The following is a 27,586-nucleotide window of genomic DNA, read 5'->3' on the forward strand; positions in this document are numbered from 1 at the left end:
TTTAAAGAGTTCATTTAAGTTCATTGTGGTCTTTTGCTTTTCTTAAACTAAAATAAAAAAAAAATTTTTTTTAGCTGCTAGACAATGTGAGATATTGTGGTTTTTGAACTACAGAAAAATTGTGGCCAGGGGTGGTGGCTCACGCCTGTAATCCCAGCACTTTGGGAGGCCGAGGCAGGCAGATCACGAGGTCAGGAGATTGAGACCATCCTGTCTAACATGGTGAAACCCTGTCTCTACTAAAAATACAAAAAATTAGCCGGGTGTGGTGGCAGGCGCCTGTAGTCCTAGCTCCTTGGGAGTCTGAGGCAGGAGAATGGCGTGAACCCGGGAGGTGGAGGTTGCAGTGAGCCAAGATCGCGCCACTGCACTCCAGCCTGAGCGAACAGAGCGAGACTCCATCTCAAAAAAAAAAAAGAAAAAGAAAAATTGTATGAATGAATTGGCGCAGTCTGTAGCATCTTTCTCTGACTTCTCCTTTGTGATAATAGCACACATTTGTCAACTATAAAATTAGATAGGGCTTGCTGTCAAAAATTTTTTAATCTCGCCACTGCACTCCAGCCTGGGCGACAGAGCGAGACTCCGTCTCAAAAAAAAAAAAAAAAAAAAAAATTTTTTTAATCTATGTATGACTTGTCCCTTGATACAAGAAAGAAAAAAAATTAAAAATCATTTAATCAATTCCTTAATGTTGAAAATATTTCTTCTTTTTGATATCAGAAATGATTATAGCTGAAGCTAATGGTTGTTGAAATGATCTTAGAATCAAAATTGTCTTCCACAAGCCACCATACAATACTTGATTTATCTACAACCTAATCCATAGAAGACAAACTTTAGCACTGTGGCCCAGGAATAAGGGACACAGGCCTAGTGCTGCCAGAAACCAACGAGGGAAAGGCTGAGCTCTGCACAAGCATCTGCTGGTGGGGCCCACAGCCCAGGTGTATGTGCAGGGCATGCAGAGGGGACAAGTGCCTGTTTTCTCCACTCACCATGGCCTACCCACTGGCAGTCACACAGGCCTGCCTCAGCATCTGAGACCATGGTGTGGCCACTGCGTCCACCACCTTGGGAAGCCACCCTGGGAAGCTGACCTCCCCATCTACCTCAGAATCCATCTTTGCTGTGAAAGAGAGGCCCAGCTTTTTCTGAAGTTTATTTAATATGGCACTAATACATCCATGTTAGCCTTTGTATCATTACTGTTTGGATGCCATATCTTTTTGCATACAATTGCTTTCAATCTATCTGTGTATTTTTAAAGTATATCTCTTGGTATTTTTAAAATTTGTTCTGATAATCTCTAACTTTTAATTGGAATGTTTAGTTCATTAACATTTAATATTTAGGTCCATGATTTTATTATTTGTTTTCTTTTTGTCCCTTCTTTTACTTTTTGCCTACCTTTTTTTGGATTATTTGAATACATTTTAAAATTCCTTTTTAATTTAATCTATCAGCCTTTATTTTAGTTGCTGTTCTGTGATTACAATATACATCCTTAGCTTTTCATGCTCTACTTAGAATATAATATCACTTCAAAAAAATGTAGAAATACTGCATTCGTATAGAACCATCTAAACATCCCCCTTTCTGCTACTGGTGTCACGTGTATCATACCTACATACACCATAAACTCTATAAGACAACACTATAATTTTATGTAAAACAATCAATTATATTTTAAAGAAACTAAGAGAAAAAATTAGTGCTTATATTTACCCCAATATTCACCATTTTCATTTCTGATGTATTTCACTTCTTCATCATTGAAGTACCCATCCATCATTTTCCTTCTACCTGAAGAACAAGTTTTGGAATCTCTTGTAGTACAGGTTTGTTGGTGATAAGTTCTCTTAGGTACTTTTCTTTTCTTTTTCTTTCTTTTTTTTTTTTTTTTGAGATAGAGTTTCACTCTTTTTGCCCAGGCTGGAGTACAATGGCACAATCTTGGCTCACTGCAACCTCCGCCTCCCAGGTTCAAGCGATTCTCCTGCCTCAGCCCCTCAAATAGCTGGGATTACAGGTATGCACCAAGATACCCAGCTAATTTTGTATTTTTGGTAGAGACAGGGTTTCACCATGTTGGCCAGTCTGGTCTCGAACTCCTGACCTCAGGTGATCCACCTGCCTCGGCCTCCCAAAGTGCTGAGATTACAGGCATGAGCCTCTGTGCCCAGGAGAGGCATTTTTCTTTTTAATTTTAGAATGTCTTTATTTTGCCTTCATTCTTTTATTTATTTACTTAGTTATTTGAGAGACAGAGTCTCATTCTATTGCCCAGGCTAGAGTGCTGTGGCACAATTACAGCTCACTGCAGCCTCAAACTTGTGGGCTCAAGTGATCCCCCAACCTCAGCCTCCTGAGAAGCTCCCACTACAGGCATGTGCCACCACACCAGCTAATTTTTTTAAAATTTCTTGTAGAGATGGGGTTTCACTATGTTGCTCTAGATGGGCTAGGCAGGTCTTAAACTCCTAGCCCCAAGCAATCCCCCTGCCTCAGCCTCCCAAAGCACTGGGATTACAGGTGTGAGCTATTGTCTTCATTCTCACAGGAAGTTCTAGAATAAGATTACTAAATTGATGGTTTCTTCCTCTCAACAATTTAAAGATGTTCCACTGTCTCTGACCTCCAAAGTTTCTAACGGAAGTCATCAGTTCCCAATCATTGTTCCTCCATGCCGAGACCAGCTTGGCTGTGGAGACCCTAACCCAGCGGCGCTAGAGAAATTAAACACACACACACAGAAATATAGTGTGTGGAGTGGGAAATCAGGGGTCTCACACCCTTCAGAGCTGAGAGCATCGAACAGAGATATACCCACATATTTACTGACAGCAAGACAGTGATAAGCATTGTTTCTATAGATTATAGATTAACTAAAAGTATTCCTTAGGGAAATAAAGGGATGGGCTGAAATAAAGAGATGGGTCTGGCTAGTAACTTGAAGCAGGAACAGGTCCTCAAGGCACAGATCGCTCATGCTATTGTTTGTGGTTTAAGAACGCCTTAAGTGGTTTTCCGCCCTGGGTGGGCCAGGTGTTCCTTGCCCTCATTCCAGTACACCCACGACCTTCAGTGTGGGCGTCATGGCCACCACGAACGTGCCACAGTGCTGCAGAGATTTTGTTTATGGTCAGTTTTGGGCCACATTATGGCCAGATTTTGGGGGCCTGTTCCCAACACCTCCATATTTAATGTGTCATGTTTTCTCTGGTTGCTTTCTAGATTTGCTCTTTACCTTAGGTTTTTAGCAGTTTTACTACACGGTACCTAATTTATTCTGCTTTAAGTTCACTAAGTTTCTGGAATCTATAAATTTATGTGTTCCAGATTTGGAAATTTTTCAGTCATTGTTTTTTCAAAAGTGTTTCTGCCTCATTCTCTCCCTCTTTGTCTTCTGGGATTCTAACTGGAAATACGTTATAAGCTTGTACAGTTCCTCACATTCCTAAGGCTCTGTTTATTTTCTTCTAATCATTTTCTTTCTATTCTTTACATTGGATAATTGTAAGTTATTTGAACCTTTCCTCTGTTATCTCCATTCTGCTATTAAGCCCATCAAGTGAATTTTTATATATTATATTTTATAGTTCTAGAATGTACATTTTTTATGATTTCAGTTGTCTGCTGAGATTTCTTATCTTTTCACTCATTCTGAACATATTTTCTTTACCTCACCCTTTCCTAGCAATTGCTTCCCCAGCTGCTTTAAAGTAGTTATCTCCTAATCCAGTTCACATTGGGGTTAGTCTCTGTTAACTGCTTTTTGTCTTCAGAATGGGACATATTTTCCTCATTTTCAATTTTGGATTGTATCCTGGACCTTGTAAATGTTATACTGTGAATTTCATTTTCTTCACTGAAGACTGTTGACATTTTTGCTTTAGTAGGAAATTACCTTGCTTGGATTCAAACTACAAATTCTTCTCTTGGGCAGCAACTCAAATCTCAGTTGTGGACCTATCCCTAGTTGGGAAGCTGTTAGTCTGCCCTGCACATGCATGGTTCAGAAGTCAGTCAGAGATTTGGGCAGGGGTTACACACAGAACCTCGGGCTATACCAATCTAGTTCTCTCTGGGATCCATTTCTCATTTCCAGCAGCAGTTTCTTACTGCAAACTCTATCATCTGGTTTTTCAGGCCAGAAAGACTAGATTTTCTATGAGAATAGCAGGTATCAATGCAGCACTGATTTCACCCTGCCCTGAGGCTGGTATTAAAAAACAGGAAACTCTCCTGGACATTCTTCCAAGTGTTGTCTTTCCTCAAGAATCTGCCAGCCTCTTTTTTTTTTTTTTTACTCTCCAGGACCTTCACATAGTTGTGTAGAGTATTTTACTCAGAATTTATCATTGTTACCTGCAGAAAGATCATTTGGCTATCACCTTACATACACTGAAGAGGTTTTAGTTTTTAATAGGGAACTTAACCCATTTATATTCCCTGTCAGTGAAATACCTGATCTTGTTTCACACTTTTTGTTCATACTTTTTTGCTGTTTTCTAGCTTTTGCTCTAAGAAATATTTTTTCTTTGATCTTTCATCTTTTCTACTCTTGTAGAAAAGATTTTCAAGTAATCTGAAAAGCAGAAGGCATATTTTAAATTCTAAAATACTTGACTGTATCTGTCCCCAATTACCAGTGTTACAACTGATGACACTGCCCTTCAAGACTGTAAACCCTCCCTGCAAAGGGAACAAAATTATCATTTATAACCAAAGGACTTATTTCCTTTCTTCATCATTCTATTATTCTACTTCTGTATTCTGGCAGAGCTTCTTATGTTAGTTTTCCTACATCACTGATTTTATTTTCTTCAATTTTAAGTCTACAGCTTAGTACTTCTACTGCAAATTTTAATTTATTTAATTTTAATTAATTTAATCTCTTTTATCTCATTTTGCTTTCTTTTATCACAGCTGATCTCAGTAAATCAGTTTTCAGCTCAATCTGTTGTCTTTTCTCAACTTGGATCATCTGTATTGAAGAGTCTATGTTTTCCTGATTTTTGAATAATATAAAACAAAAAATTCCTAAAACATACTTCTCTTTGCTCTAGTAGATCATCTGTAAAAGGATGTTATTCTTTCACCTTTTTAATTTTATTTTATGTATGTATTTATTTATTTACTGAGACAGACTCTCACTCTGTTGCCCAGGCTGGAGTGTAGTGGCCTGATCTCGGTTCACCGCAACCTCCGCCTCCTGGGTTCAAACAATTCTCATGCTTCAGTTTCCTGAGTAGCTGGAATTACAGGTGTCCACCACAGTTTTTTTTGTATTTTTAGTAGAGACAGGGTTTTATCATGTGGGCCAAGCTGGTCTCCAACTCCTGGCCTCAAGTGATCCGCCCGCCTTGCCTCCCAAAGTGATGGAATTACAGGCATAAGCCATGGCACTCAGCTTCTTTCACCTTTTAAGAATTAGATTTATTGCTGCAGTATCTTTTGTCATTCTCATATTAGGGTATTTTCTTAAGCAAATGTATATAATCTTGAACAAGGTCTAATTTTGGTGCAACTCTGCAATCAAGATACGTGGCTTTTACCTAGTTTCCTTCACTTCCCACCTAGTTGTTGTCATAATCTGTCTGTACTTTAGTTCAATTTTAAAAAGTAATCAGTGTCATCCTGGATGTGTTCATAACTGTGGCAGAAATGCCTCCATAGTTTCCCTGCTAAGCATAATTCAGACTTTTTAACTAAGATACATATATTTGGTATTCATATTAAGAAACTATTCATCTACTTATATTTTATGAAGTTATTCTATGAAGAAAGGATGTTGAATTTTGCCAGATGCTTTGTCAGCCTTTAAGGTGATGACCATTGTATTTTTCCCCCTAGAAGCATTAAAATAATAAATTAAAATTAATACGTGTGTGTATGTGCATCCTATAACTATTAGCCAACTTTCTAGTGATATTCAGTCTTTTATTTAGTATGAATATGCTGGTCTGAGTAGGAATCACATAATGTGTTGCCCGATAATCTAAGAAAAATAGTATTATTTTTGACATTTGAATGCTATCTAATGCATTTTCATTATAATAAACAGTGAATAGCTGGGCGCGGTGGCTCACACCTGTAATCCCAGCACTTTAGGAAGCCGAGGCGGGTGGATCACCTGAGGTCGGGAGTTCAAGACCAGCCTGACCAACATGGGGAAACCCCATCTCTACTAAAAATATAAAATTAGTCAGGCATGGTGGCGCATGCCTGTAATCCCAGGTACTCAGGAGGCTGAGGCAGGAGAATCGCTTAAACCCCAAAGGCAGAGGTTGCAGTGAGCCGAGATTGTGCCATTGCACTCCAGCGTAGACAGCAAGAGCAAAGCTCCATCACAAAAAAAAAAGAATAAAACCCAGAAACTCCAAAGTTCACTGCTCTGATGGTTCTAGGGTCAGTCAGTCTGGGACATTTTTTAGCACCTTGTGTCAATCTGCCAAAGAAGCAGAGTCATTTCAATTTATGTAGTCTATTTCCCCATAAAAATGTATTTCTATTTTTGATTGAGTAAATGTCTCAAGTTGAACTACTAATTTAATTTCAAATTTTTAACTAATTGAACCTACAAATCTATTATTAATTTGTTGTCAGAGTCTTCATCCACTTAAAACAGTCTTATTATATTTCTCTATTGGAATGTCATGAAATTAACAACATTTTACTGCAGTACCTAAAATGTGAGAGTCACGTATGTGAAATTTTAAATCATGGATTTTTGTTTCTAGCTATTCTGATGACTTGACACTATATATATATGGGTGGGTGTGTGTGTGTGTGTATATATGTGTGTGTGTGTGTGTGTGTGTGTATATATATATATATATATTTTTTTTTCCCCCAGAGACAAAGTCTTCCTATGTTAATCCAGGCTACAGTCAGTGGCTATTCACAGACATGATTGTAGCTCATGTAGCCTTAAACTCCTGGACTCAAGCGATTCTCCTGCCTCAGCCTCCCAAGTAGCTAGGATGACAGACATGTGCAAACGCACCCAGCCCCGACACTAGAATCTTTGAAAAGTAAAAATCATAATCCAAGTCTCTTCTGATTAAAAAAAAAAAGAAAGAAAGAAAAGTAAAAATGTATTTACTTGTATGTAGACATTAAAATATTTACCTAAATGACAAAATTGCTAAATGAATAATTTACTTGAAGCTTTATAAAAATAAGAAATTAAACACAAACTCTCTCTGCGTATATTTTATCTGAAACTTTTCAAATAATTTCCTATTCCTATGGATCTGATCCAAGATCCTCTTTATTTCAGGTTCAAGAGCCTTAACCAGATTGTCCCATGAAATATAAAATGAGTGTTTTCGGTTGGTTTTTTCCCAAGATGGTGGATTAGCGGCTTTCAGCATGCCTCAGACACTTGGAAATAGCAAGATAGTACATAAAGATCAACTCTGTGAGTTTTAATTCAAGGAGGAAAATGGAAATCTACTGGAATCATAAAGGACATCCCAGAACCCAGCGAGGAGAATGTCAGAAAACAGCCCCCATGATAGCATCCAGCTGACAAAGGTGAGTGAGTCCCCAGTACATGAGAAAGGATGAAGTCTCCCTCTGTGACTCACCTTGCCACTGGGAATCCAAGCAACCCAGGCCAAGGGAGAGCATTTTGCTTCTCCCAAGCCCTGTAGTTAACTTGAGGAGAGGATTGGAGACACTGTGAAGGAAAGACACTGGGAAAAGCTGCAGGCATTTTCCCAGATCTGAGACTGAGAGCAGGACACCATTTTTAATCTGGGCCATTCTTGGGTGACCTGCAGCATGGCTGTACGGGCATTTTAGTCTCAGGCCAGGGATTGGAACACCTGCTCCAGAGTTGGATAGGTGGCCTCCATATCCAGAACTGTGGAAAGTGCTTCAGCAGTAGGTGCTGGAATTGTGCTCTCCCCTGTCACAAGTCTGGCACGGAAGAGAGCTGCTACAGCTGCAGTTTCTCCTGGGTGGTGAGACTTGAAGCCAGGGCCAGCACAGAAACCTGCAACTGATCTGCGTGTGCCATCACTGGGTGCCCCGCCCTGCCTCCCTGAGATCATGGTGCAGCGGGGCCCTCTCTCTTCCAACCCCAGGCAGAAATCCAGGCATTTGGAATATGTACTTGCCTGAACCAGTAGCCTGAGCCACCCCACCGTTCCTGGACATAGACTGTGATGCTGTGAGGCTCTCTCTGCTCCACACCTAGGCAGATCTCCAGGATCTGGAATACCTGTTTGCCAGGTTCAGCAGCCTAAGCTGCCCCAGCCTTCCTGTACAGAGATCCTGGTGCAGGGGGACCCTCTCTGTTACATGCCCAGGAAGATCTCCAGGCATTCAGAGCACTGCATGCTTGGTCCAGCAGCCTAAGTTGCCCCAGCCCTCCTGTGTAGAGCTCTTGGTGCATGGGGGCCCTCTCTGCTCCATGCCCAGGCAGATCTCCAGGCATTTGGAGCATTACTCACTTGGATCGGCAGCTTGACCTGCTCCACTCTTCCTTTGCAGAGAGTCTGGTGCAGAGAGTCCCCCTCTGCCTCACAACCAGACAGATATCCAGGCAATCAGAGCACCCTCTCATCTGGTTCAGCAGCCTAAGCTGCCCCATGCTTCCTGGGCATAGATCATAGTGCAGCAAGACCCTCTCTGGTCCATGTCCAGGCAGCTCGCCAGGCAACTGGAGCAACCACTCTCCTGGATTAGGAGCTTAGGCCATCCTCTCACCCTCATGCAGAGAACTTGGAGCTGAGCAGGTTTCCCAGCTACACACCTAGGAAAACCTTTGGGTACCTCATGGTCACCCACTGGATTCTCCCTTGGCACTAGTGCTTGTGTCTACCATCAGGGGACCTGCAGGCAGATTCGCCAGGTCTGCCTCTGCCCTTCATGTCTCCCATTGCCACCCTCCCAACCCCTGTCACGACCAGGGCTGAACAAGGAGTGCAGACCACTGTGCGTTCTACAAATCAGCTAATCGCCTGGAGCAACAGAGAGCTTCTGCCAGTAAACAAGGATCAAGTATATACCCAAACACACTGGTTGTAGCTGGCTCTCACCTGTAAGTGCCATCTACAGGCTTGTAAGACAAACTTCACAGCCCAATGTAAAACATGCTGAAAATATGTAACAAACCTGCACGTTGCGCACATGTACCCTAGAACTTAAAGCATAATAAAAAAGATTTTTTTAAAAAATGCTGAAAGAAGTACATAGGGTAGCTGGTCGCAGTGGCTCATGCCTGTAATTCCAGCAACTTTGGGGGCTTGGGAGGCTAAGGTGGACAGATCACTTGAGGTCAGGAGTTCGAGACCAGTCTGGCAAACAAGATGAAACCCTGTCTCTACTAAAAATACAAAACTTAGCCAGGCATGGTAGTGGGTGCCTGCAATCCCAGCTACTCAGGAGGCTGAGGCAAGAGAATTGCTTGGACCTGGGAGGAGGAGGTGGTAGTGAGCCAAGATTGGGCCACTGTACTCCGCAATCCAGCCTGGGTGACTAAGTGAGACTCTATCTCCAAAAAAAAAAGAAGAAGAAGGAGAAGGAGAAGAGCAGTAGCAGCAGCATAGGGCTGTTCAAGCAAAGCCAAAAGATCTTACCAAGCATTCTCTACAGTCACATCCCCTAGGCAAGCAGGGAAAAGGGAAAGGAAAGAAAAATTAATAATAATAATAACAATAACAACAACATTATAGGGAAAGAAAGAAAAAGAAAAAAAATCCTACCTGCATGAAAATAATTACAAAAATCAGAAGTGCCAATGTCTCTAGATGAGAAGGAACCAGCACAAGAATTCTGGCACCATGAAAAAGCTGAAGGTAGTGACACCACCAAAAAATTTCTCTAGCTCTCCAGCAATGGTCCCTAACCAAAATAGAAACTCAGAAATAACAGATAAGGAACTCAAAGCATAGGCCAGGTGTGGTGTGAACCTGTAGTCCCAGCACTTCAGGAGGCCAAGGCGGCCAGATCACCTGAGGTCAGGAGTTCGAGATCAGCCTGGCCAATATGGTGAAAGCCCATCTCTACTAAAAATACAAAAATTAGCTGGGCGTGGTGGCATGTGCCTGTAATCCCAGCTACTGGGAAGCTGAGGCAGGAGAATCACTTGAACCTGGGAGATGGAGGTTGTAGTAAGCCGAGATTACATGACTGCATTCCAGCCTGGGCATCAGAGTGAGACTCTGTATCAAAAAAAAAAAAAAAAAACTTCAAAGCACGCTTGCAAGGAAGCTCACAGAGATCCAAGACAAAGTTAAAAATCGAGAAAAGAAACTTCTAAAGCAATCCAGGAAATGAAGAGATAAACATCTTAAAAAGAAATCAATCAGAGCCTCTAGAATTAAAAAACTCGCTTAAGGAATTTCAAAATAAAATTGAAAGCTTTATAAATGGACTGGACCAAGCAGAAGAAAGAATTTCAGGACTTCAAGACTGGTCTTTTGAATGAACCCAATCTGACCAAAAAAAAAAGAATTTTTAAAAATAAGTAAAATAAGCAAATTATTTGAGAAATGTGGGATTATGTAAAGCAACCAAACCTTCAAATTATTAACATTCCTGAGAGAGAAGGAGAAAAAGCAAACCACTTGGAAAATACACTTGAGGCAATAATTCAAGAAAACTTCCCTAGTCCTTAGAACATGGATAAATAAATTTGTGAAAAATGTCAAAAAAAAAAAAAAAAAAAGGAAACTTTCCTTATCTTGCCAGGGAGGTAGACATCCAGATACAAGAAATCCAGAGAACACCTGCAAGATACTATATTCAAAATGAACATCACCAAGACATATATAGTCACCATACTGTCCAAGGTCAATGCTAAAGAAAAAATCTTAAAGGCAGCTAGAGAAAAAGGGCAGATCATGTACAAAAGGAACCCCATCAGGCTAACAGCGGACTTGCCAGCCGGAACCTTGCAAACCAGGAGAGACTGGCAGCCGATTATCAGCATTCTTAAAGAAAAGAAACTCCAACCAAGAATTTCATATCCTGCCAAACTAAGTTTCATAGCAAAGAAGAAATAAAATCGTTTCCAGACAAGCAAGTGCCAAAGGAATGTGTTACTACTAGAGCAGCCTTACAACAGATCCTTAAGGGAGTCCTAAATATGGAAACAAAAGAATGATACCTGCTACCACAAAAACACACTTAAGTACATAGTCCACAGACCCTATAAAGAAAAAAAACAATAGAAACTACAAAGCAAACAGCTAACAATTTCACAATAGGATCATAACTTCACATATTAATATTAACCTTGAATGTAAATGGTCTAAATGCCCCACTTACAAGGCAAAGAGTGGCAAGTTGGATAAAGAAACAAGACCCATCCATCTGTTGTCTTCAAAAGACCCATCTCACATGTAATAACACCCATAGGCTCCAAGTAAAGGGGTGGAGAAAGATCTACCATGCAAAAAGAAAACAAAAAAAAAGGCAGAAAAAAAAATCTTTTTTTTTTTTTTTTGAGACGGAGTCTCGATCTGTCACCCAGGCTGGAGTGCAGTGGCCAGATCTCAGCTCACTGCAAGCTCCGCCTCCTGGGTTTATGCCATTCTCCTGCCTCAGCCTCGGTAGCTGGGACTACAGGTGCCGCCACCTGCGCCCAGCTAGATTTTTCTATTTTTAGTAGAGATGGGGAGTTTCACGGGTTAGCCAGGATGGTCTCGATCTCCTGACCTTGTGATCCGCCCGTCTCGGCCTCCCAAAGTGCTGGGATTACAGGCTTGAGCCACCGCGCCCGGCCAAAAAAATCTTATTATCAGATTAAATAGACTTTAAACCAACAATGTTTTACAAAGAAGAGTATTACATAATGATAAAGGGTTATATTCAATAAAACTTAACTATCCTAAATATATATGTATCCAACATTGGAGCATCCAGATTCATAAAACAAGTACTTATACACTTACAAAAAGACTTAGATAACCACACAATAATAGTAGGGGACTTCAATGCCCCACTGACAGGATTAGATCATCAAGGCAGAAAATTAACAAAGAAATTCTGGACTTAACAGTTGACCAATTGGACTAATAGATATGTACAGGACACTCTATATATCAACCACAGAATATACAGTCTTCTCATCTGCACACAGAACATACTCCAAGATTAACCACATGCTCAATCATAAAGTAAGTCTTGATAAATTTTTTAAAAATCAAAATCATATCAACCGCACTCTTAGACCGCAGTAGAATAAAAATAGAAATCAATACCAAGAAGATCTCTCAAAACCACACAATTACATGGAAATTAAACAACTTGCTCCTGAATGACTTTGGGGTAAACAATAAAATCAAGGCTGAAATCAAAAGATTCTTTGAAATAAATAAAAACAAAGACACAATATCCCAAAATCTCTGGGATATAGCAAAAGCAGTGTTAAGAAAGAAGGTTACAGCACTAAATGCCTACCTCAAAAAGAAAGATTTCAAATCAACAATCTAACATCACACCTAGAAGAACTAGACAAAACAAGAACAAACTAACCCCAAGCTAGCAGAAGAAAAGAAATAAAATCAGAGCACAACTGAACAAAATTGAGACTCAAAAATCCACACAAAGAATCAGCGAAACCAAAAGTTGGTTCTTTGAAAGGATAAACAAGATCTATAGACTGCCAGCTAGATTAAAAAAGAAAAAGAGAGAGAAAATCCAAATAAGCACAATCAGAAATGACAAAGGTGACATTCCAACCAATCCCATAGAAAAACAAAAGATCCTCAGAGACTAATACGAACACCTCTACACACACAAACTAGAAAATCTAGAGGAAATGGATTAATTCCTGGAAACATACAGTCTCCCAAGATTGAATCAGAAAGAATTGAAACACCAAACAGACCAATATCGAGTTCCAAAATTGAATCAATAATTTAAAAACTACTAATCCAAAAAAGCACTAGACCAGAGATGGATTCACAGCCAAATTCTACCAGACATACAAAGAAGAGCCGGTACCAATTCTACTGAAACTATTTCAAAAAACTGAGGAGAGACTCCTCCTTAACTCATTCTACAAAGCCAGTATCACCCTAGTACCAAAACCTGGCAAAGACACAATGAAAAGGCTGATATCCGATGGACATAGATACCAAAATCCTCAAAAAAATACTAGAAAACTGAATTCAACAACACACCAAAAAGTTAATTCACCATAGTCAAATAAGCCTCGGTCCTGGGATGCAAGGTTGGTTCAACACACACAAATCAATAAATGTGATTCACCACATAAACAGAATTAAAAACAAAAACCATAGAATAATCTCAATAGATGCAGAAAAAGCTTTCAATAAAATCCAACATCCTTTCATGATAAAAACCCTCAAGAAACTAGACATTGCAGGAACACACCTAAAAAATAATAAGAGCCATCTACGACAAACCCATAGCCAACATCATACTAAATGGGCAAAAACTGGAAGCATTCTCTTTGAGAACTGGAATAAGAAAGGATGCCCACTCTCACCACTCCTATTCATACACTGGAAGTGCTAGCCAGAGCAATCAGGCAAGAGGAAGAAATAAAAGCAATCTAAATTGGAAAAGGAGAAATCAAACTAGCTTTCTTCACAGACAGTATGATTCTATACCTTGAAAACTCTAAAGATTCCATCAAAAGTCTCGTGGAACTGATAAACAACTTCAGGAAAGTTTCAGGATACCAAAATCAATATATAAAAATCAGTAGCATTTCTATACACCAATAACATTCAAACTGAGAGCCAAATTAAGAATGCAATCCCATTTGTAATAGCCATACACACAAAAAATGCCTACGAATACATCTAACCAAGGAGGTGAAGAAAATAAAGAAAATAACCAAATGTTAATTTTATAGTTATGTCATCACATATTTGAAATAAATGAAAAAAGTGAATTTATATAAAGTGAAATATATATATATACATAATATACATACATACACTAGAAATGTTATTTAAAATAAACTAAACAGGCTGGGCATGATGGCTAATGCTTATAATCCCAGCCTTTTGGGAGGCCTAGGAGGGAGAATTGCTTGAGCCCAGGAGTCTGAGACTAGCCTAGGCAACATAACGAGACCCTAACTCTACAAAAATAAAAATAAAAACTAGTTGGGCACAGTGGTACATGCCTGTAGTCCTAGCAACTCAGGGGGCTGAGGCAGGAGGATGGTTTGAGCCCAGGCATTCAAGGTTACAGTGAGCTATAATCACACCCTGCACTCCAGCCTGGGTCAGAGCAAGACCCTGTCTCTAAAAATAAATAAAGTAATTAATTGATTAATTAAATTTAATAAACATTTTGAGACTGCCAGAAAGGAAAATCCCTAGAGACCAAAAAACAAAGAGAAAGCTAAAAACTAAAGTAGTAATCATGCCAGGCACAGGGACTCAAGCCTATAATCCCAACATTTTGGGAGGCTAAGGCAGGAGAATAGTTTGAGCACAGAAGTCTGAGACCAGCCTGGGCAACAGAGGGAGATCCACAAAAAATTTAAAACTTTGCTGAGCCTGGTAGTCCAAGCTACTCACAAGGCTGAGGCAGAAGGATCACTTGGGCTCAGGAGGTCGAGGATGCAGTGAGCAGTACCACTTGCCACCGTGCCCAACTAATTTTAAATTTTTTGTACAGATAGGCTCTCATTATGTTGCTCAGGCTAGTCTCAAACTCCTGCGCTCAAGCAATTTTCCTGCCTAGGCCTCCCAAAAGGCTGGGATTATAAGCATGAGCCATCACGTCCAGCCTGTTTAGTTTATTTTAAACAACATTTCTAGTGTCTTGTAGCGGTATTGCACCACGGCACTCCAGTCTGGGTGACAGAGCAAGACTGTCACAAAACAAAACAAAAATAAAACAATACAAAACAAAAAATAAAGTAGTAATCACAAGCGGACACTGATTTGGGGTTTTAACAGCTGCATGGTGTACAGAGGGTGAGGCCTTGGACCCAAACAAGGCATGAACTGGAAGTTAGAGCTAGAAAAAACAGTGAAGTGCAGGACAGCAGTCTTTGGTCCCTTATTCCCTCCACCCACCTCAAGTATAACTTCCCCTTCTCTTCTACAAGACCTTCCGAGACACTCCACTCCAGAGTTATTTACTCTCTTAGGTTCCTAAACTTGGTGTTGCTTTACATGACCACCAATTATTTTCTATTAAAATTAATAATGAGTAAATATTCCTCACAATTTTATATTAAAATTAAAGTTAATTTGTCTATAAATTCACAATAAATTAAGTTATCATAAACAATAAATTATTAACTGATTAGGCTATGATTGTAGCCCCCATCACCAACAACCATCCATTCTTGCCCAGGAAATTGAAGCATTATAAGTAGAAATGGAGGGAATGAGATGAATGAAGCAGAAGGAATTAAACAGAGGGGCTAAAGGATTAATAGAGAAAAAAAAAATATGTGTGTTCTTCTCCATCAGGCATTATTTTCTAGACTCCTAACCGCTAGTTTTTTGTCTCTGTTGAATGGCAGACACACCATTTACCCAGCTGTACAACTCAGAAAGTTAGAAAGTGTCCTTTCCTTTTTCCCCAGTATCTAACCTATATCCAAGTGCTGTCTACTTCACCTCCTAAATCTCTCTCAAATCTGTCCTTCTCTCCATATCCATTGCCATTACCTTGTACCTGGGTTTCTTAACTTAGGCACTACTGACATTTCTGGCTACATAATTCTTTGTTGCAGGGGTTACATTATAGGATACTTTGGCTATATTCCTGGCCTTTACCTACTAGATGCCAGTAGCAGCCCTCTCCCACCAGGTGAGAGAACCAAAAATGTCTCGGGTGTTACCAAATATTCCCTGGTGAGCAAAAGAGGCCCCTCGTTGAGAATCACTGCCTTATACCCTTATACCAAAGTATATTCATTTCTTGTCTAGTGTGCTACAACAGCTTCCTAATATGTCTCCCTGCATGCACCATATTACTATACCCCATCTAGTAACCTATTCTCCAAACTACAGCCAGAAGGGTATTTCCAACTCAGATCACGTCAGTCCCTGCTTAAGATAAGCTTCAATGGCTTAGCATTTCTCTTAGAATAAAATCCAAAATCCTTATTATTGCTACAAGGTGTAGCTCTTACCTCTACAGATTCAACTTGTACTTTACTGCATCCTTCTCCCCCTCACTCTCCACTCTAGCCCCACTGGCTACCTCAAATGGGTCATTCTATCTCCAGCCACTCGGCTTTGCCTCAACCCTCTGCCAGCTCTTGTAGCAGTCTAAGAAGTTGCTTCTATTTTAAAAGATGGATGGATGGATGGATGGATGGATAGATAGATAGATAGATAGATAGATAGATAGATAGATAGATAGATAGACAGATAGATCGATCGATCTGGGGCTGGGTGTGGTAGCTCACACTGTAATCCCAGCACTTTGGGAGGCCAAGGCAGGTGTATTACCTGAGGTCAGGAGTTCAAGACCAGCCTGGCCAACATGGTGAAACACTGTCTCTACTAAAAATACAAAAAATTAGCTGGACAAGGTGGCAGGTGCCTGTAATCCCAGCTACTTGGGAGACTGAGGCAGGAGAACCACTTGAACCCAGGAAGCAGAGGTTGCAGTGAACCGAGATCGCACCACTGCACCCCAGTCTGGGCAACAGAGCGAGGCTCTGTCTCAAAAAAAAAAAAAAGGTGAATGCATTTTGATGGCTGGAAAAGAGGACACTCTTCTTTTTTTTCTTCTCCCCCTCCCCACCTTTTTCTAATGTAGTACTTTGAGTTGCTATTTTAATAAAAGGACATTCTTTCTCTGGGACAGGATAGACAGAGATCAGTGATGACCATAAGGCAAAAAGATCAAAAACAATGCGTAAAAAGAGTCACAAAACCTAAGTTCTAGTCTTTGTTCTGTCATTCACTATCCATGTGATTTGTTTTTAATTTACATATAATATGTAACTTTTTTTGGCCTACAGTTCTATGTTTTTAGCACATGTAACCACCACTATAATTAGGATGCAGCAGTTGCATCCTGAAGCTGCCCTTTTGTAGTCAAACACCTCCTCACCCCGGACCTTGGCAATCACTGCTCCATTCTTCGTCTTATAGTTTTACCTTTTCCTGATATGCTTAGTCTCTCTGAGTCTTTTTCTCCATGAATAAAATTATATACACACACATGCACACACACACATATACGTCATCTTCATTACATTAAAATATTAAGTTATTTATGATGATTGTCTGCTGTGGCTAAAAAAACCTGGTCTACGACAAGCATCCCATTCCTTCCACAGTTTATATTTAGAAAAGGCTTTCTCTAAGTTTGTCCAGTTTTTGCAATTCCGCATCTTGAACTTTCAGTCTTCTCCAGAAGGGTGGCTCCAGCTCAGATTTCTGCAGGTTACCCCGATACACCGGTAGCTTTGTTCACTCCTACAAAGCTAGGAGCTGCAAAATATTCCTTTACCCCTCCTGGTGGCTGTCCTTTCTCAGTTAGTTAACCACACTGCCATAGTCTAAGCAGCCTAATTATCCTTTCAGCAGTCTTTGCTACAGGGCTTCCAAAATTGTTCTAGCTCTTTGCTATTTATGAGCATAGCTTGTCACTGAATGTCTAAAGGTAATATTGATGCCACTGTCAAATCAACATGTCAGCTGTCGTAGAGACAAGCTTCACTTCCACCTAGATAGAAGATCTAATATTAAAAAGCTCACTCCCTTGGCTCATAGGGTTGCTAACACTAGTTAATCACAAGAATGCTGTATATAACATTATATGGATTTTAATAAGTACATCTGCAAAATCACTCATAATTCTTTTGTAGTACAATGGATGAGATATAACTATAATTGTTTGAATAACTGGATCCAAAAAGTGGTGATGAGTTAATTGACGTCTTCCTAAGACAAGGCCTCCAGTGGTATGCAACAAGTAACTTAATTTAGTCCTATCTGATTTACACATTTTAATTAAGGAATGGCTAAAGATATATAAATATGATTATCAAATGTATAAATGTCATAGTAGGGATAGCCAAAAAAAAATTATGTTAGAATCATACTTCAAAAATACTTCAAACATACTCCATTTGCAAAACAAAAATAAATAAAAACAAAAAACAAAAATAAAAAATACTTCAATAAAAATCAATAAAATGGAACAACATAGACTAATAAGTTGAAATGTGATATGAAGAAAAAGAAATTCACTACACAAACATAGAATGAGAGAGACCTAGTTTCACAGCAGGCTACATGGTAAGATCTTGGTCTGTTAGCAATTTTAAATTCAATATATGCCATCAATGTGGCACAGCTTACTTTAAAAAAAAAGTTCCCACTATGACATTACTCTTTTCAGACTCACTAATGAATTCCATGTTACTAATTGCAATGGTTAATTCTCAACCTCATTTCAGCTTGTAGCAGCATTTAACAGAAGTATTCATCAATCCTTTTGTTACTACTTTTCTTTTCCTCGCTTGACACTCTCCTGGTTCTCCTCCTACCTCACCAGCTGCTCTTTCCTGCCTCCTTTAAGACTGATGACTTCCAAATGTACATCTCCAGCCCAGACTTTTCCAATGAAGTCCAAACTCTCATATGCATCCCCCTTGTCACCACAGAAACCCCTACCTCCACCTCCCTACCCAAATCTGCTTTTTCTGTAGTCTTCCCCATCTCAGTAAACAGCAACTTCATCCTTCCAATTGCTCAGGCCAAAACCTTTGAGTTACTCTTGATCCCTCTCTCTTTTGTCATACCCTAGATCCATTCCATCAGTAAATCCTGCTGACTCTGCCTATACAGTATATCAGAACCTACCCTCTTCTCATCACTTTACTCCTCCATTACCTCCCCTTGGGATTGTTGCCGTAGTCTGCTAAATGGTCTCCTTACTTCTAACTCTGAAACCCCATACCCACACTCTATTCTCAATACTGCAGCCAGAGAGATCTTTTTAAAACATGCAATCATCCAGTGTTCATTCTAAGACTATTTACTGAGAACCATCTATGTGTAAGACACTGTTATAGGTGCTGAGAACACATTTGAGAACAGAAGAGATAAAAATCACTGCCCTCATGAAGCTTTTGTATCCTGGAAGGGAACAGATAATAAACTATAAATATAATAAATAAGTAAATTATATGGTAGACCCATAGTGCTATGGGTAAAAAAGAGAGCAGGGTAAAGGAAGTAGTACCAAGAAGAAAGGGATGTGTTGCAGGTTCAGGGAGACAAGTCTAGGCTTCACTGGCAATGTAACTTCCGAGCAAAGACAAAGGAGGCGAGGGCTTAGCCATGCAGGTATCTGGAGAAACAGCACTCCAGGCAGAAAGATGTTCCCATTAAATCTCTCAGGAAATATTTGTGGTTTCTTAGACCTTTAACTGAGCACATGATGGGCTGAAAGATGCAAGATTTTAAACTTGTTTTTAATCTAAATATTACTTGTATTTTAATTTGTAAGTACTTTCTTAATAAGCCACAAGTGCTTTTTTAGAAATGATAATTTAAGTGAAGTATTAGAAACTATTCATGCAAGGAAGTTTTCGTTCTTTTTCTAAAATTTAATTATGAGTTTTGTCTTTCATTTAGTTGAGTTTCTTTCATGGCCCATAAAAAGCAGTCCAAAAGGCCTGCATTTTTTTTATAAGCACATATGACATATCTAATATTTAGGGGAAAAAAACACAAAAAAACAGCAAGTGCACCAAACCTGGGAATCAACTGGATTTAGCTTGCTAAGAATATATAACTTTTCAAATACAAATACCAACTGATTTTTCAGATTAAGCCAGTTATAAAACTAGTAATAAGCAAAGTCATCAGATTTACTAACACAATAAATTTAGTACAAAATTATGGATTTTTAAAGCTTGTTAGTTTCCACCTAATTGGATGAGACTAGCACAATGTTTGTTTTTACCTTCCGGTGGCCTGTTGGATGTTGCCACAACGACGACCCCGTTTTTGAACAGATTTTCAAAAAGCTGTTTCAGAATCATGGCATCAGCAATGTCAGTGACCTATTGACAACAACATATTTGTTTTATTTTAATTTCACTTCTGCTCTAACAAATTTGCTAATGGATCATCTTTTTTTTAAGATGGAAGTAAATTCCAAGAGAAAAATTCTAATTATCATCATGAAGAAAAGAGTAGATAATTAAAATCATGAAACACTGTATAGCAGCCTTTTAAACTTGACTCTTCTTTTTTGCAAGCCTATCATTTCTACACAAATTACCAAATGGTTCTATGATAACTTCTTTTATAGAACTACAGGTGGAAAGCATAGATAATTGTCCTAAACATTTAGGAAGTCTAATTAATTAGAACGAACATGACCAACACCCTCCTCCACTTCCCACCCGTTTCCCAACCCCCCCAAAAAAAGAGAGATGAAAAAAAATAATAATAATAAAATACACAGGCTGTTTGAGATTTCTAATACCTTTCTGGCAAAGGTCCCTGGAAAGGTGACTTTAAATGGTCATGGGACTTTAGAAATAAGGACAAGTAGCCAGTGAGACATAATCAGCTGCTGTTGAAAATAGAATGATATGACATAGATACTATTGTGCAATTGTTGCACAAAACAATTCAACAGATGGCCCATCACAAAAATAAGCAATTTCATTGTTCTTTTTAAGTGCCTTCTATTACTGTCCATGAATAATCAAAAGGCACTGCAGTCACTTCCAGCACAGCCAGCCTCTGCTAACCTTCACAAACACAAATATTCCTTCTACCAAAAAAAAAAAAACACAAAAAACAAAACCACCTTTCAAGAATGGCTAATATAGTCCCTTAAAAAAATAACTTGTGACAATACTAGAAATGCATAATACAAATAAAACTATTCCATCCAAGTTAGGTTACAGAGAAATATAATTATTGGTCTTTTCTAAAACTGTTTTTTAAATTCACAATTATGAAGTAAGCTTAATGATATAACTTTTTCTAAAGGCTTTTAAAATTCACAAAGAAAGACAACAATTAAGGAGAGAAAGAAGTTGACTCCAAAAATAAATTTGTAACGAAGACTGACATCAATCATTGTAAGTACATAACAACATGGGCTTTAGATACTCCCAGTGTAAAAATGTCTTGATCTTTCTTTGATAGCACATTTCAAATAATCTCAGTACAACTTGCTTTACATATATCCACAAGATATAGTACATTGTTATTTTTAAACCCCATTAGAGGACATAAAAATTGGTGAATTCTTTCAATTAAATCAAAATCCTAAAAGTTACAAACTGAATGGTTATAATGCAATTAACAATAACCTGGGTTGCACAAGTCTAAATCACTTTTCTTTTTACAGCTAATATCTTACTCAAAGTTTTAATTATTTCTTTCCCACCTGAAAACAAAACCATGAAATAGGGATGTATTTTTTTATTTTTTATTTTTTATTTATTTATTTTTGCTGTCTCAAGTTATAACTAAAAAACTGCTAAAGATTCCTTACATTAAAAAGACTTCGGGAACTTCAAAATGGTGATTAAATGAAAAGGAAAGTGGTGCTGATATTATTTAATTTAGAGTTTAGGATCACTGTCAAATTTGGCTTCCGCAAAAACACTGACAGAGAAAGTCCTTTTCAAATGCTTGAACACCAGTGGCATTTCTGATGAGAGGACAGAACGAGCTTGCACATTTTAATAGTAACTGCACTTTTAAATTACATTGCCAATACACTGACTTTTTAAAAGAACAATATCAATGAAAGGTTGCCCGATTTTAGAGAATAAAAATGGTCATTTGACTATATCATTAATGTCTTTGAAAAAAATGTAAAATAGCTTTTGTGCCCTAAGGTTTAGAAAACTGAAGGGACATTTAGCTTATGACACAATGCAAAGGTTTAAACTGAAAGTTGAAGAAAGCCAACAGTAAAGGCTTGTGGTTGAGTTATAATTTGCTGTTTTTATATTTCAGAACGTTTTTGCCCTATCAGAGCAAATTAGCTTGGAGAAGCTATGACTAATTAATAAAGCAGGAGTCACTTGGTGTAGCTGGGTGCCAGTGTATACTCTTTTGATCTTGTCCCCGCACTTGTTCAGCCTTGCCGGGGAACAGTAATTTTACAGTATAAGTGAACAGAAGACAATTGGCCACACATTCTTGGAGAGCTGGCTTTTTCAGTACCCAGCATTTCATTACCACCACGAACAAAAGAGAAGGCTACAGATTACCAATAAGGGTAGTCTGCTAATACAGAGAGTGGAGACATTTCATTAGCATTAAAGAGAAAAGATTTTTTTATAACCTAGAGTTGCTTTCCATTATGACTCACTTAAGTAAAAAAGGAAAAAAAAAAATCTAATGGTGAATTTACATGTGTGAGTGCTTGAGTCTCAGTCATCCACTGATTGGTACGGTGCCATATAATGAGTGACAAACATAAGCATGCATTATCAGTAATTAGGATTAGCACAAAAATAAGCACCTAGTTTTTATTAGCAGTTTTTAATAGCTTTCTTCCTGCTTCATAAAAATAGTTAAAACTATTTTTTAAATGATATTGATAGCTTATAGAGGAGAATTTTGCATGATCTTCTGCTCATCAGAATTCTTTTTTTTTTTTTTCTGGACTGGTATTAGTAAAACATCTATTCAGTGTCCCTCTCAGAAGAGATATGAAGAAATAACATTTTTAAAAAACAGTTTTCCTCACTAATCTGATGTCTTCAGAACATAAACAGTTTAACATGTAACATAAATATTCCAAGAGGACATAATGAAGATCCTAAGGAAAACTCTGAAGATAAGCTATTATTTATTTCACTAACCAAAACACATTAAAAAAAAACAACCTATCCAAACACATTTCTCAACCAAGATAAGAATTGAGTACCTAACACCTCAGGCAAAACTGAAATGCACCTACTTGAGCGTACAGGGTGGGAGGAGGGGGAAGAGCAGAAAAAAGAACTATTGGCTACTAGGTTTAATACCTGGGTGATGAAATAATCAGTACAGCAAACTCTTGTGACACATGTTTACCTCTATAACAAACCTGCACACATACCCCTGAACCTAAAATAAAAGTTTAAAAAAGCTGAAATGCTACACTTAGTAAGGAAGACCAAGCTAATGAAGAACATTCTGCAAGTGTAATCTGAATGCTTACCAAAACATAATCTTTAAAATTCCTTAAATTCAAGAGCACAAAAAAGGAGTATATCCATGTTTTTAAGCAGCAATAATTACCATTCATCTCCCTAGTAAAATAAATATTATATTAATTAACACCACCTAAAGGCCAATAATAACTAGCTAAAAATCAAGGCTACTAATACGATTCCATTTTAAAAGTGAAGTGGTGATTGTAGATAGATATACTGTCGCTAAGAATAAAGTGCCTCAAAAATTCTTTCCTAATAAATCAGCAAGTATTGTACTAGGCTTAATAGGCCTAAGGATAATTTTTAGGCTCCACCACTAAAACATCTACCAAAACCCCACCCAGCTCTAGAACTGTATATTTAAACACATAATACAAGACTCTTCATATACCAAGGAAAATGTATAGCATAGCTGTTACTGGTAAACAAGAGCATTAGTGCTGGACTTAAACTGCTAGTTACCAGCTGTGTGACCTTGGTCAAGTTACTGAATCTCTCTGACCCTCAATTTCCTCATCAATGCAACAAAAGCAGTAATAATACCTACCTTGCAATATTGTTATGAGACATAAAGTAAACTCTCAAGAAATGAGAGACTATTAACTTTGACTATTACCTATGTATGATATATATTCTAGTATTAATATAATTCTGTATTATTAATGTATAGCTACATAGAATTTTAGCTGTAGCTAGAATTATATTTAGCATTATACAGTTATTAAGAACACAGGCACATAAAAAACACTCAATAAACAGTAACTAATATTATAGAGCATATATAATAGATGGAATATAAGTATTCTAGTAAATACATGGGCGTACCTCCAAGGCTCATAAAGATGGTTTGCAACTGGTATGTGAGCAGGCATGAAAAAAATCAATATATTATTCTGTAAATGCTGATTTTGGGTTCTGTTAATGCTGATTTTGCTTGAGAAATGCTATTATATGGAAGGGGAGTGGGACTTAATATGAACTCATTCATTCATTCATTTATTCACTACTTATTCATTCATTCTCAGACACTGTTCTTTTTTTGACGGGTCATCGCCGCTTCAGGCTGGAGTGCGGTGGCGGATCTCAGCTCACTGCAAACTCCGCCTCGGTTCCGCCATTCTCCTGCCAGCCTCGGTAGCTGGGACTACAGGCGCCGCTTCCTCTCGCAGCTGGATTTTTGTGGCCCTTAGTAGAGGCGGGGGTTTCACCATGTTAGCCAGGATGGTGCCGATCTCCTGACCTTGTGATCCAGCCCGTCTAGGCCTCTGAAGTGCTGGGATTACAGGCTTGAGCCACCGCGCCCGATCCAGACACTGTTCTAGAAACCTGAGATGCATCAATTAGTAAAGATTCATGCATTCAAGTTTACGTTCTGGGAATACAGATAAATAATAAACATAATAAATAAGTAAATTACATATAATATGTTAAAAGGTGATATATGATATGGGAAAAAAGGTGGGTAAGGGGCATCAGAAGCGTGGAGGTCAATGGTAAGCTGCAATTTCAAATAGGGTATTAAAATGGGCCTTGTTAAGGATGTAACTGAGCAAAGACAAGATGAAATGAGGGAGTTGCTCTTAGGAATGTAAGGGTGTGAGGGAAACCCCACAGCACCAGTTGCTACCTAGGCATTAAAAGTAGAACCCAATGGCTTAAGCCTGTGGCCAGAGATAAGAGCTTAGAGGCATAGCTCTTGCTTACAAGATGGGGCTCCTCACTTTTCCTGTTGCTTCCTTTACTTTAAACGAACCATTCAGGCTTTTGCTCACAAGCATAGTTAGCCACATCCTATTCCTACATATATATAAAATACACATATACATGCACGCTGCTAGTTGCCATACTCTCTTTCTGCCTGACTCTTCATTACTGCCTCCTGTGACCAGGGACGAAGGACTGGCCTTCTGACTCATTGCTCCCTCCCTGCCCAGCATCTGTAATAATCAGTCTTTGAACTTATTTTCTATTGTAGTGGTGTATTGACTTGCACCTTCCCTCTGAAGAACCAGGGTCTGCCCCAGGCCAGGATTTTCCTGGGATGCCAAGAAGAACACAACATCAGGCTCCCAGTGCCAAAGCAATGGTCAGACGGCATAAACTGGACATAAGTCAGACAAGAGCCACAAAGGCATATGCCAGTATAAACAAGCTTCCTGTGTGAGGGACTCCTTGGTCATGGGTCAGACAACCAGGCATCAGGCCGTTCTCCAGGTGAAAGAAGTTTCCTGTGAAAGGCAAGCTGTAAACACCTATATCCAGCTCCCTGAATTTCCTGTTAGGGCAAGGTTGCCAGCCGCTCTGGTGCTGGAACCCCAATTTAGCTGGGGGCTCTCAGAACAGAAGGACCACTCTGTGCAGAAAGAATGCCCAGTGCAAAGGCTCTGCTTGTTCGTTATAAATTGTGTGGTTGGTGGGGATCAGAGTGCTGGCGCAGCAACATTTTGGAGTATATTTCACCCTCTTGAGTTTTAGGGAAGGGGGATAAGTAGAGATTTGGACTTGTGATCATCTAATTTTGGTGTATTGGAGAAACTTCTTTAAGACCTGAAGAAGACAGTTCAGGATACTGAAACTAGCAGAGATCACTTCTTCCCTTAGGGGGCACACTCTTGCCCTTATATTTTCATTTTCTCTGGCTCTTCTAACACTGGGTATATGCAGATATCGGTCTTTTCTTGAATGCAGTAGTAATCTCCAAGATTCAAGTTGGAATTGTAAAGGAAATAAAAGAGCAAGACTATTAACATTTTGCATTCTAGGATATTCAGGTCAAACTTGCTCAGGGGAATAGGGTCTCCCATACTGTCAACTCTTAACATACAAGAATGCTATATTATGCAATAATTGGGAATGGGGGAAAAAAAACAAACAAACATGCTACACTAAAATTTGGGATCAAATGAAAGCAATCAATTTGGTATTGTCTTGTTTTGTCATCTCTGTGCATGTTTTCTTCAGAGCCCTGCAGGAAATAAGTAGTTGGCATAATACCCAACTACTAACTGCGGTTCCTTAACCTGTGAAGAAAATAGGATTGAATCTATGAAGAAGGTAGGGAGCAATGAGTGAGGCTGAACCTGTAGGAGACAAGGTTAGAGAGGAAGTAGAAGGGTTTGAGCAAGGAAAATGACACTACCTTATATAACAGAGTATTTCCCCATTGGAGTACAAGCCCTTTTAATTTGGGTTTTCTGTTTCCTGTGGCCAAAAGCATTCCTAGCAGATACCTCATCTTTCTCTTCCTGGGCTTTAGCTCATCAGTTAATTCTCTTTCCACTGGAGGTAACAGATTTCATATTAAGGAAAGTGACATTTCCTCACAGTACTTCTTACCAATGTTTATGTTATCTTTTACAGATCACAGGGAAATACATCTTCACAGCAGATAGGAGCAAAATACGACTTGAATAGTTCTATTCTCATCAAGACTATTTGTAAGAAATAGGCACCGGAGATCGAGCTGAAGAAAAAAGATTTACTTGAAACTCCAGGATAGCGACAATACTGATGGCACCTTATGGGGTTTGGCTTGGAATTGGAGGTTGCTATGGAGAGCTCAGCAGCTGTCTAGGGAGTGCTCTAGTGCTCTTTCCCTTAAAGTGATTCAATTACTTTCTATATTTCTTTGTTTCTGTTTCATTAGTAAGAAGAGCTTCCCTCTGTGCCATTTAATTCAAATTCATTAGAGAGGGGCTAAGACTGGCCCATTTGCCAAGCCACACCATACAAGTCCAAGGTTGCTGAGAAGATTGTGGATTAACTACTTATAGATCAGCTGTCCAGGCAAGGTCCATTTAGCTGTGGGACAGATAGGGCCCTGTCCTATGATATGGAATAAAGGCCTTCAAGGCAACTGAGATGCATGAGTCAATGAATGAATAAATATCAAAGCAATTTGGACAGGGCAGGCAATAACAGGGATCTCTATAACATCTGCTTTCTCTCCATCAGCAAGCAGCATTTTATAAGAGCCTGTTTCCCCTGGATCTCTCTTATACTCAATATGTAATCTGAAAAATCCTTTCTGTGGCCTGCATTTCTTTGCAAGACTCAGTTCATTTGGAACGATAGTGTCCTGACAGTTGTTTTTGTTTCCTTCTTTCTAACATACCAACCTTTTGAAATCTGAACCCAATGGAGTATGTCAGCACAACCAGGCAGGTTTCTGGTAGGACTTCACTATTAAGGTGGCATTATGACTCCTGTAAGCCCTAGGAACTTTTACTTTCATGAGCCCCATCCTCAAATAAAAAAACATTACGACTATGTTGGTATAAGGACAAATATAATACAGAATAGACAGATACAGGCTGGAGTCATTATTGATATATTCATTTATGTCCTCAAATTTTAAAAGAAATTAAAATGTTTTCTTGATCCCTAAAAGTATCATGAGCCCCAGACACTGTGTCTGCTGCACCAACTGGGCAAGTTGCCCTGCTTGCTGTGTATCTTCTTTAGGATCACATG

At 38.9% G+C, this 27,586-nt stretch overlaps 1 protein-coding gene and 1 long non-coding RNA gene across 14 annotated transcripts in view; one reads left to right on the forward strand and one right to left on the reverse strand.

Annotated features, from left to right (window-relative positions):
* LOC103884114 overlaps positions 1–26,601 on the forward strand; it is a 44,020-nt gene extending 17,419 nt beyond the window's left edge. The window contains exons 2-4 of the long non-coding RNA XR_646602.3: positions 7,289–7,545; positions 20,943–21,034; positions 26,474–26,601. This is a non-coding gene — a long non-coding RNA (uncharacterized LOC103884114). The remainder of the gene's footprint in view (positions 1–7,288; positions 7,546–20,942; positions 21,035–26,473) is intronic.
* Positions 1–27,586, reverse strand: part of AFG1L (AFG1 like ATPase) — a 250,446-nt gene that overhangs the window by 154,409 nt on the left and 68,451 nt on the right. For 10 of the 13 annotated variants that reach the window (XM_017958426.3, XM_017958427.3, XM_021938035.2 and 7 more), the window contains 2 exons: positions 19,900–19,999; positions 1,729–1,806 (listed from right to left, as the gene is read on the reverse strand). In XM_017958426.3, coding sequence (XP_017813915.2) covers positions 1,729–1,806; positions 19,900–19,999 — 178 coding nt within the window. The remainder of the gene's footprint in view (positions 1–1,728; positions 1,807–19,899; positions 20,000–27,586) is intronic. The other 3 variants (XM_021938034.2, XM_021938039.2, XM_003898345.5) reach the window with 1 other exon arrangement.

This window comes from Papio anubis, chromosome 6 (assembly GCF_008728515.1).
Source record: "Papio anubis isolate 15944 chromosome 6, Panubis1.0, whole genome shotgun sequence".
Lineage (NCBI taxonomy): Eukaryota > Metazoa > Chordata > Mammalia > Primates > Cercopithecidae > Papio > Papio anubis.